The 11,114-nt window shown below is 45.2% G+C and overlaps 2 protein-coding genes across 2 annotated transcripts; one reads left to right on the top strand and one right to left on the bottom strand.

The window, feature by feature from the left end:
* Positions 1 to 194: 194 nt before the first annotated feature.
* Positions 195 to 2,188, top strand: six9 (SIX homeobox 9). Its single transcript, XM_027012750.2, has 4 exons — positions 195 to 453; positions 720 to 1,149; positions 1,415 to 1,578; positions 1,854 to 2,188. Exons 2-4 carry the CDS (start codon positions 745 to 747, stop codon positions 2,041 to 2,043), a joined length of 759 nt encoding a protein of 252 aa, XP_026868551.2. The 5' UTR covers positions 195 to 453; positions 720 to 744; the 3' UTR covers positions 2,044 to 2,188.
* Positions 2,189 to 2,748: 560 nt separating this feature from the next.
* On the bottom strand, positions 2,749 to 9,265 carry qpctla (glutaminyl-peptide cyclotransferase-like a). Its single transcript, XM_027012756.2, has 7 exons — positions 8,100 to 9,265; positions 6,414 to 6,560; positions 5,642 to 5,935; positions 4,071 to 4,232; positions 3,879 to 3,978; positions 3,488 to 3,604; positions 2,749 to 3,378 (listed from the first exon to the last, which is right to left on the bottom strand). The coding sequence occupies exons 1-7, from the start codon at positions 8,310 to 8,312 to the stop codon at positions 3,233 to 3,235; spliced, it is 1,179 nt and encodes a 392-aa protein (XP_026868557.2). The 5' UTR covers positions 8,313 to 9,265; the 3' UTR covers positions 2,749 to 3,232.
* Positions 9,266 to 11,114: the final 1,849 nt, after the last annotated feature.

Below are 11,114 nucleotides of genomic sequence, written 5' to 3' on the forward strand. Positions count from 1 at the left end.
AAGTGCTCTAATTTGATTTGGAAATGGGATTGCACTCATATTTAAATTTACTCCTTTTCTTGTTATCCATGATGTCAAAGCAACAGATTAACAGTTTTTATTTATTTTTTCTATTTTTGTGTGTGTGTGTGTGTGTGTGTGTGTGTGTGTGTGTGTGTGTGTGTGCGCGCAGGTGCATGCGCGCATGACTCAACGCAAAGTGTGTGTCAGTACATGTCAGTGTTTTTGTAACCCTCATGGTCTCCGGTTACCCAAATGTACCTGAGTGGGTGGATCTTTTCAGGTGAGTACAGGTACAAGTGTGTGCAGTCTCACATGCTGGGGCTTACTCTCAGCTTCTCAGCCACCCAGCAATTCGACAGTACAGCAGCACTAAGGATTACCATATGAAGATATGAGACATCTTTCACATGAGAGGGGGAACTATTCTACTGAGAACAGATCCTAAAGAAGGTACTTTTTATTCAAGAGTCTGGACTTATATTTCATAGATTTCCTGATGTTAATTGCATTAAAGAAATGCTACAACATTGGCCTCTACTACTAAAGCACCATTAAAAAAAAAAGCCCAAACTAGTAGAGTAATGATAATGGAATTGAGTAATAATATTAGGATATGTTCAGCAGTGTGATAGATTATTAGGTGGAATAATACTATAAGGAACTGTGCTGTGTGATTTGAACTTAACCCAACATTACTGTCTCCTCCTGTCTCACAGATTCAGACTCCTGCACATCTCTGCTATGACCATGGCTATGGGCTTTTCCCAAGACCAAGTGGCGTGCGTGTGTGAGGTTCTGCTACAGGGTGGCTGCATGGAGCGTCTGACTGCCTTCCTGTGCTCTTTACCCTTCACCTCTTCCTCGTACCCTGGCCTGCAGCCGGGCGCAGAGAGCGTCCTGAAGGCACGGGCGGCCGTTGCCTTCCATCAGGGCCGCTTTGCTGAGCTTTACGCCCTTATCGAGGGGAGCACGTTCTCCCTTCGCAGTCACTCGCTCCTCCAGCAGCTCTGGCTCCGAGCGCACTACCTGGAGGCGGAGTTGCAGCGAGGGCGCCCTCTAGGGGCGGTGGGCAAGTACCGCGTGCGCCGTAAATTCCCTCTGCCTAGGACGATCTGGGACGGAGAGGAGACGAGCTATTGCTTTAAGGTAGTTAAGCCCCGACGCACAGTACAAGGCCTACGTGCTGTTAATGTAGTCTTTATCAAGCTTTTTACACCTGTTTCAGGGTATAACACTACTGTTAAGGATTTATGAGATGTGCCACATTTATAGGATTATAATCTGTAACTAGGAGATTATAGACTGTCAAGACGTCTTATATTGTCACTGGCCCTGGTGAGATCTGTGCTTAGATAGCCGGGTGAGCATGCCAAACGGCCAGTCCCACATGCCCTTTCCTGGTTGGGTGTAGGAGAGGTCTCGCTGTGTCCTGAGAGAGTGGTACTGCCAGAAGCCGTATCCATCGCCGCGTGAGAAGCGGGACCTGGCTGCAGCTACGGGTCTCACTGCCACTCAGGTCAGCAACTGGTTCAAGAACCGGCGGCAGCGAGACAGAGCAGCCCAGAGCCGTGAAGGGTGAGGCGTGCATGCGCGTTCTTTTTTGATGCCCGGCCGCGGCACCGACTTTACAGGACACCGGGCAGAGGGACACGAGCTAGCATGCAGCCCAGGAGGCGATGAGTTGACCTCTGCTGTGAGCTTGGCTTTAGAGCCTCGGTAACTCGCTGGTTTCTAGAGTTTGTAAAATTCCCTCATTCTCAGTGTTCCCATGAAAATTTCTTGCTTACATCCTTATGATTTATACCATTTTATCTCCCCACAAACTCAATCTCATTAAATCTGTCTCTTAGACAAACAGAGGATTGCCCGCCACAGCAGTCATTGTGCTACGACGGAACATTGAGGGGTACATTCCAGAGTTCTGAAGATGACCTTTCACCTCCAGTGAGCCCCAGCTCCTTCCTCCCCTGTTTGCAGCTGTCCTGTGCTCAGCCACCTCCCCTCAGGCACCTGGGGCCTGGGCACTACTACCGGTACTGAGGGGGGAGGGCCTGAGCGGCACTGCACACCGGCCGCACTTGAGCCTGTTCCAAAATCTGGAGTATGAACACGGACAGCTACTGCCACCTAGTGACAGAAAAGCGCTTCATCAAGCGACTTTTGTGGGATATATTCTACATGGAGAAAAAAGACCTCAGTAGCAAGTTGTTATTTTTTAAAATTCAGTTAGAAATGACTGGGGCACTGTAATAAAAAAAGGCCAATGTTCCAGTTTTTCTCGATTTATTAAGAGTCTGTCTGTTTCTGTGCTACATCTGCTTTTCATTGTAGAATGCTGAATGACAAATTAATGGAACAGAACTGATGTCTGAACAAATTCACTTCCCTTTTTCAAAACTGAATCATACTTTGACGTAGCACGAAACCTGATTTAGTGAATATAAATATTCAGCTTGTAGTTACATACCACAAAGGCTGTGATGATCAAGAATTCTTTTTTACAGTCATAGCTATGGTAACAAACCCCCTCGTCTCTCACCATTTATCATTTAACTAATCGATTATTTAATGTATTACTGAATCTGTTACTTAGACTTTAAATTTTTTTTTTTTTACTGTTCCCATTTCAATGATAAGTTCTGATCACTGAAAATGATTTTGTACTTGTAACTAGTTGCAAATTATTCTGTTAAACATTCACTGCTTTCAGAACAACACGGGTGAGAAACAGAATTCTTAACAGGATTCGGCTCTTAACAGGACTTTATTATTCAGATACTAAAATATATAACACAGTACAACTGAAACTAACCAGCACTGCTCACCTGCACATACAGTGCAAGGGGTTAGTGACCAATGGCTCAAATGCAAAGATTTTAAGTTCAAGGCTGTTGAAATAAGTCAGATCCACTTGATGACTAGATGATGAGTGTGGTCTTTGGTAGCGAGTCTCATCAACAATGGCTCTGTCTCATCCTGCACGGACTGGTGCAGTAACAGACCGAGGCGACGGCTTTGCGGTTTCGAGTTGTGCAAAGCAGCTAGGTTCATGGTCATTGTGACCTATGGCTTGCTTCAGCAGATAAATAAAATGATGCATTCAAAAAGTCTGTGCGGCGCACTCCTGTGCACGACGCCCTGCTTGCTGGTCACCAGCTGATGAAGTACCATCAGCGTTCGCTGCTGCGCACGCCTGCGTGTCGAAAAGTCGTGTGTGCGAAAGCAGAGGTTAGAGGTGCAGGTACTCGGTCAGGAAGATGGCCAGGATCTTGGTGAGGTTCTCCACCGTAGGCCTGTGCATGCTTTCCTCCGTGTCCTTCAGCGTGTGCCAGAAGGAAGGGAACGGCGTGGGGATGATGTGGAGCACTGGCACGCCTGGGAGGGGAGCCAGCAGCGACATGGTCACACACTTGCTGTAGTAACATCGGAGTCAGTACAAGTCCTCAAATGTTGTGTGCGTGTGTGGGGGTGTGCTGTCACTCACCTCGATGTAAGAAGGGAATGTGGTCGTCTTGCACGGGGCCCAGGTAAAAGTCCTTCCTGAAGTAGCTCTGTTCGGAGGGGTGGGAGGAGAGGAGGCCCTGTCGGTGCAGTCTTGCCTCTGAGACGGCAGGACCAACAGAGCAGGGAGAACCGCAGTGTCAGCACTTTGTTACGAGGGCATGCTATAACACAGCTGTCAGACTCCAGTGCTGGAGGACCACAGCACTGCGGACGTAAGCGTCCTCTATCATTTAAGACATCTGGTTCTCGTCTTCCGCTAATGAGACGGTGCGGGCGTGAAGGACCCTTGAATAGCGCAGTTTGAACTCTTTGCAGGCCGATGTAGAAATGCTGAAGTGTCAGAGAGAACATAGGAAAGGCAGATTACTGACCTGCAGCAACCAGGAGGTCGAACCAGCGGGCTGTGTTATCAAAATGGCTGACGATCAGGGGCTCTGGACCGCCCAGTAAGTCCAACAGCACAAACAGATCCTGACAGACATACAAAAGAGTGAGTGTCCTGAAAATTTACTGAAAATCACAAATGTGAGCTCACAGACAGAAACACACACACACAGCCTCACCACTGCATGCAGCTGCGTGGTGTGTGTGGAGCCAGGCGGATGAGGTGTGTGGCTCATGAGCTCAGCGAGATGGCGGGAGCCGTAGAGGGAGTCTTTGTCCGTCCACTCCTCGAAGGCCTCCTCCCCGTCAAAAAAGATGAGTTGCAGAGTGATTACTGACCTCTGAAAAAGGGGATGGGGGTGGGGTCACAGTACATAGGGAGTGTGAGTCTGGCCGAGCAATGCAAGTGTTCCGACACACTTCTAAGAGCTGGCTCAGCACAACTAAGTGGATGCATGTGTCACTGAATGCACACGGTGCTGATTTGTGAAGAAACTGTTTGGCAAGAAAGGACCGTACTCACTCATTCTTACACTCTGCCCACTGTGTGTGGAATTATCTGTTAACCTGAATGTTCCTCTAGATAAATAATGCAGCTCGCTGCTGAGTGAAATGCCAAACTGAGATTTAGCCGGCTCCCATTAGTCCTGCATGTCCTCTCTGACACAATGTTCCAGCACATCCCTTTCATGTTTTGGTTGTGTAAAACCATGGGGAGATTTTGGAATTTTTACCTTGCTTCAGTTTTTAATGAACACCTAAAGGTTTGTCCTGTTCGCTAATTTTGGCGTTTCTGCTAATGCGTTTAGGCCCTGAGGACTGAATGCTATTGCTTATTGCTTCTTTTGGTGAGGCAGAGAATATTTATCAACAGGAAATGTACCACTCCTCCAACCTGCCCTCTGTGGCTGACAGATCTGACATTTTTTTTTCTACATCTCAAGAAGATTACTTTTGGTCTTCGAGGACCCACAGACATGTTCTATAGGTGCTGGAAGCGTTTCACTGATCCTTCCTCAGGCCTGTCCTCATCTAACACCCTGACAGGGTTGAAGTGGACACTCTTGGACATTCCAAATGTCTGCTGGTTGGTGGGAGAGTGGGGGGTGTATTTGTGTTTTGTAACGAACAAAACTTGGTGATGACAATTTGTAACTGAGTTTGTATCACTGTAAACTGAGATTAAATGTTTAATTGTCATAAAAAAAAATCTTTATGCCCAAATTTGAACTTTAGTAGCCAACAAATTTTTATGGAACAAAAATTTAAATCAAAGTACATACAAAAAAGGCATTTTGTCCTAATAATGAGCAAAATGATCCCACAAGGTCAATCATTTTTTAAAAATGTTTTATCATTATGATGGGCAACCCCAGCCACAGGCCCAGAGCTGCAACGAAAGGCACACAGCCAGCAGTTTCTGGGCCTTGCTCCATTTCACACTCTCTCGCTCCCTTTCTCAAATGCCTTTCTTACCAAAACACCCCCACCCTCACACACATACACGACTTTAAACAGGTACTGTTACCACTGTACAAACAAAATCTCTAAAAATCGCCAACTTGGGAATTAGTTTTCAGCAGCCGGATCGAGTTCCTTTGTCTCGCCTTATTTCCCAGGCCTGCTATGTAAAGTGAAAAATACCACACCCACTGAGCTGTGCAAGCTTATCTACACGCGGAAGCTTACACCATCACCCGAGTATCTGCTGTGTGCGCTGAAATGTTGGTTGGGGGCTGAGTCACACCACCTGCTGCTTCAGGGCTCGGAGCTGCGTATCCAGCGCCGACGCCAGCTCCAACAGCATGGCGCAGGGCACGGCCGAGTCGCTAGCGCCCACAAACGCCCGCTGCGGCTCTTTAGGGTCGCGAGGGATGATTTTGGAGTCGTGGTGGCAGGCAAGGAGGAGCCTGCGTGGGGCGGTGGGATCCAGAACAGCCAGCACGTTGCTGAAGACCACGGTGCCTTTTGGTGTGGCCGACTCGAATGAGTCCTCCTCCACCGTCCACCCCGCGGAGAGGGACCTGAGCTGGCTGGTGATGTGCTGACCACACAAGGATAAGAGCAGTCACAAAGCTGCACTCTAGGGGAATTAGCAGTATATCGATGGCGAGTCACTCGATCCCCTGTACATATCATGAAAAAATATTCAAACTTTTTAAAAATGTTGTTCCCATGGTTGTGCATACTTCAAAATATGACAAAAATTAACATAGGGTTGTGTCAAAAAGACCCTAATAAATGTCTAAAATCTGCTTTTAATGGAGAACATAATTAATTTATGCATTTTAAAATGTATGTGCCAGATGTATAGATAATATCAATTGAATATTGCCAAAAGCATCATAGTTATGTTTTTTAATAGTTATTCCATGCAAATGGCATACATACTAACAAAAAACTGAGGTTCAATCTATTAATTAATTAAATTATTAATCTGTACTTAAAAAAAAAATCACTGCAGCAGAGTCGCTCTGTGTCCCGGGGGGCTGCCTACATCGGTGAGCGCCCCTGGCTCTTACCCGCCTTACAGCTTGGCTTCCTGCCGTGCCCGGTACCCGCTCCACCAGCATGGGCCTCAGCTGGCTCTCCCACAGACGAGTCCTGTCCACCTGGCTGGCCAGCCTGCGCACCTGTGCCGTGGAACACTTCCTGGGCTTGTGGGAGACCTGCGCAGAGGGGGAGCAGAAGAGGAGAGCCAAGCGAGTGAGCGGTAGCGGGAGTCCGACAGTGCGGCCTTTCCTCCACTGACACTCCAGGGCCCCTGGAGACTCCTCAGCAGTGAGGAGTTAAGGGCTGATGAATGAGGTGGCGAGATGGTAAAGTTTATGCAGAAAAAATGTGGGCTAGTTTGTTTGCTACTGCTCATTCTTGTAACTTTTTCATTAGCTCTTTTCTTTTACCGTTCTCCAAGACACTTTAAGATGAGCGGCTCAGCGAAAGCCAATCTTAGTTAGCAGACTTCTCTTTCTATGTAACTTTTAAAAATTTTGATTTAGTGCATCTACTGCATACCTTTGTTTACAATTCTACCAGGTGTGTGGAGGATTATCTCTGTGCTGCCTGCTGCAGCAGCTGCTCAGCTCTCACGCTCATGTCTGGCATCACAATGTGAAGCAAATGATCTGGAGCTCAGCACACAGAGCGCAGTGGGGATGGCTGTGGACTTCACAAGGCCAGCCACAGCACACATGGCTCTGTGGTGAACACAGCGCAGTACTGCAAAGTTTTAGTTACTTAGTTATCACCCACAGGATTTCCAATGCGCTCAAGAACAAGCCTACAGCTTCTGAGCAGGCCTAACCATGCATGCACATCAGCTTATGGAATTGAGACCGTCACAAGCACCGCTAGTCCTGTTTCTTTACACCCACACTGGAATTGATCATCTCGTCCTGCAATAAGCGAACAATACAGGGCCTTCTGTTACGTGCAAAGGAAAGCGTTGGCTCCCAGCCCTGAATCTGCACCCTTTAGGGAATAAAGATCACGACTGATCCGACACACAATAGACACACTCCCTCTTCCATTCCTTTACCTCTCAGCAGAGACCAAAAGGCAGAGCTCTGAACTCTAGGACTAACCCTTACATGCACGGCTTCTTTCCCCAAGCCAAAGTCCCCTCACCTGGCACCAGTGGTGTCACACTGTGGTACACATGCTACAATGTAAATATTTATTGCATAACAGGTCATGTCAATGGTATTTATATGTAATGTAACTGAACTCTATACTCAGTGCATGCATTATTTATATTTGTATTTTGTATTTGTATCATTAATTCCTTATTTATGCAGAAACCAAGAAAATCAGCTTGTGTATCCTTCTGATTCTGATACTGAATGAGACTACTTAGTAGGCAATTAGCCCAATAATTACAACTTGTAATTAGCACTTTATGAACTTGTAATTGGCACAGCAGTCCATCATTGAATAGAAATGTGAAGAACTGGAGTAACTTTCATCCTTTAACATTCTTCAACACCTAGGACGACTGCACATCAGACGTTCATGTGAGCAAGGGAGGGAGGTTTTGCTGCAGAAGACCACAGTAAACAAAACTGTAATAGGGACTGGGACACCATGCCCTACAACTTTAACTCTCAACCAAAGTTTAAGAATCTCTGGGTGCGGTTCTTTATGAATGCCAAGCGATGATCGGCATCTGCACGTTTAGTGTGAAATGCACACGGACAGCGGAGACCCACCTTGTCCTTCAATAAATCAGCAGCCCGGGTTCGGAGGTCGACGCCGGCCGTCTCGCCGGACAGGTACCAGCCCAGGATCAAGGCCAGCGACAGCACGCAGCACAGGCAGAAGAGCAACACGCGAGCACGGGCCACTCTCGTCCGCGCACAGCCGGACGCAGCGTTGCCATTGCTCCCTTGCAAAGCCTTGTATCTTCGGCTGCTTTTGGACATACTTAAAAAAAAGTCCCGTTAAGTTACTAGCTTTTCGTCGCGGAGACGCGGAGGGTCTTTCGTCTGTCACCTCTGCGAGTTTCCAGCTTCAGCCGAGATTTGACGCGTGCCCAAAACCCCACGTCAGTGGTTGGCGATAACTGCCGACTTTTTCAGCGACCTTGCTAGGTTAGCTAACTGGCGCGATGAAACATTACGACAAAATACTGAACACGCCACGTAGCGTTAGGCATTTCTTTATACAGCATGTCTCTGTTACAGCGGCACACATCTGTGTTCCAGTGTCATTAGCTGGCTAGTTACCAACTCTGAGGCCTCTCCGAAGACGTGGTAGATCCGTCAAAACTGTCCAGACTAACGGCTTCACACAGGGCAGGTGACATTAGGAGTCAATTACATGGCCAACCTTTTAAGACTTAAAAAAGTTAGATATAAAGAAGGTCCTAGTTTTCAATATGGATGTCGGCTAAAAAGAAAGAAAGAGGGTAGGTACAAACAGTAACTCGTTCAACTTGCTAGCTAACTTACTTATGTTATCTAGTCTGCAAGAGCTAGGTTAGCTATGCTAGCTAACACCGTCCGAGTACCTTATCTAGCTAGCTAAATAGCCAAAGGCTCACTTATTTAAGTAAACAGTACCATCAGCATTTGAGGTGCCATTAACAAGAGACAGTCATGAGGTAATAGCTGAATTAGCAACGGATTTTATTCTCCATTCCCATATGTAGCTATTCGACTAGCGTGCTCCCATACCGTGGGTTAGTTACAGCTGTACCTGCTCTCTGTAGCGCTACCACACTTCCGCTCTTCAGTCTTATAGAAGGGTGACCATACGTACTTTTTGCGAACATGTTCTAAAAATGTAAAAAATTTGTAAAATGGCACAAATCTGGCATCTGTTTCATATCGACATTTTCCATACTTCGCGCAGCTGTTTTTTTTTTTTTTGCATTGCATTGACCATTGTGTTTAGGTCCCGCCTTCTCGTACGCCCCAGCTCATGTACATGCCCTACACGCAGCATAGGTTATCAGACTGCTCGATTATCTAGTATCTACCTGTATGTACCTGCATTTTGTATGGCCCCTTAATAAGTCTTAGAACTACCCCAAATAGCTCTGAACTACTGAAAAGTAATTAGTGAAGTAGTCCATTTTTATGGCAACCGACTTTGATTTATTCTATGACCATGAATAAAACATACATTTTTAAAACTGTATTGTATTTATAAGGAACAGCTGATTGGAGAGGAATAAGATTACCTGGCCATATAGACTCAGAATGCAATTGTTATTGTTCTGTAAGTCTAATAAATGTGGTTAACATAGTTGTTCCAAAATATAGTCACCCTAACTTACCAAATGGCACATAAAACCAAAGCGTTTTGACTTAAAAAAAAAAATTTCTAACATATCATAGGATATCTGTGTAAATTATGATGTACACTGTACAATCACAACTTAGCTCACCACATCTGGGAACTGACTATAGTGTGCAAGTCTACAGCTGTGATGAAAAACATAAAACGCCAGAGACTGTAAAGTGAGTTTTATATTCATGAAGAACTCTACCCAATGTTATTTAGCCAGTTTCCCACAGCTCTGACTTTAGTCATTTTTACAGGATTGACATGTACAAGAAATGCCCAACTGAGCAAATAAAGTGGCAACATGATGACATTTTATGCTGTCAGGCAGTGGAGCTTTAAGTTACTTGTCATATTAATTTTTGACATGAACTGCAAGTGTCAATAATGTCAGGTTTCATAATGTGCACCTAATAACCACGTTTGCTACTAGGGCAAATCACAAGAGGCAGAGGATCAGATGTTAAAGTGCCTCTGAATGGGACATTTGACACACTTTACAAACTAAGCATTACATCACTTTAACATGGTCACCAAACAAGGACACAGCCTAGTCAAACCTGTACTGAGCCCAACCTTAAAGCTAGTAAGGGCTCGAACACTAACCAGTTTCTTAGCATTCAGGGACAAAGTCACCCATTGTCCTCATATCTATTCACATACATGTTAACACAATACAAAGTTTCATCATTCTGAAATATTTTTAAGTTTTATTTTTTTATAAAATAATGAAAACATAATTTACACTTTAATTGATTTGCACTCATCGATATAAGGTTACCAGCAGAAAAGGAATCAGTTGTTTGATTTTTGCTGTTCATTGGAACCACTGCTTCATGCACAAAGCACATAAACAGGGGAATACAAAAGCAATGAGGGAAACAACAAAAAAAAATCATAAAATCAGCTTTGTACAAAAGATCAGACATCAAACAGCTGCTGTAAGATGTAAAAATGTCAACACAAATCTTTAAATTTCCTTTACTTTTTCACTGAACAATGGTTGATAAAAATAAATAATCAAAATTTTACACATAAAACACAGCAAGTTTTACAATTTGACTAGTTTTATGTTTTATTCATGTGCACCACAGATTTTCATAGCTGTATCTCAACATGATCACTCATATTTAGCTTAAGATATAAAATAAGATAAAACTTTAATCAATAAAGACCCCCTCCCCTTGGACAAATGGGTCAAAATAATTAAGACAACTAATGGTGCCTGCATTAACAAAGGAGAACACAGGGTTTGGAGTGAGGGCCCTAGTGTCTGGGGCAGCTCTCACTGAAGTGACGGACACGCTGCGGGTGTAGCTCAAAGCTGTAGTTGTCATGGTGAGGAGACAAGGGACTGATGATGGCGTTTCGAGAGGAAGAAGCAGGCTGATTGGGATAATGCTGAAGAAAGGCATTAATGCATATACTCTGCTTGG

Source organism: Electrophorus electricus, chromosome 4, assembly GCF_013358815.1.
Source record: "Electrophorus electricus isolate fEleEle1 chromosome 4, fEleEle1.pri, whole genome shotgun sequence".
NCBI classification, from domain to species: domain Eukaryota; kingdom Metazoa; phylum Chordata; class Actinopteri; order Gymnotiformes; family Gymnotidae; genus Electrophorus; species Electrophorus electricus.

What these genes read in the sequence shown, in the direction of transcription:
- six9 (XM_027012750.2), top strand. Translation starts at nt 745, where the DNA reads ATGACCATGGCTATGGGCTTTTCCCAAGACCAAGTGGCGTGCGTGTGT. An exon ending in AGACGAGCTATTGCTTTAAG is followed by an intron (nt 1,150 to 1,414) that starts GTAGTTAAGCCC and finishes GGTTGGGTGTAG; the next exon opens with GAGAGGTCTCGCTGTGTCCT. An exon ending in GCAGCCCAGAGCCGTGAAGG is followed by an intron (nt 1,579 to 1,853) that starts GTGAGGCGTGCA and finishes TCTGTCTCTTAG; the next exon opens with ACAAACAGAGGATTGCCCGC.
- qpctla (XM_027012756.2), bottom strand. Translation starts at nt 8,312, where the DNA reads ATGTCCAAAAGCAGCCGAAGATACAAGGCTTTGCAAGGGAGCAATGGC. An exon ending in TCCGAGCCCTGAAGCAGCAG is followed by an intron (nt 4,233 to 5,641) that starts GTGGTGTGACTC and finishes CCCCTTTTTCAG; the next exon opens with AGGTCAGTAATCACTCTGCA. An exon ending in CCACGCAGCTGCATGCAGTG is followed by an intron (nt 3,979 to 4,070) that starts GTGAGGCTGTGT and finishes TATGTCTGTCAG; the next exon opens with GATCTGTTTGTGCTGTTGGA.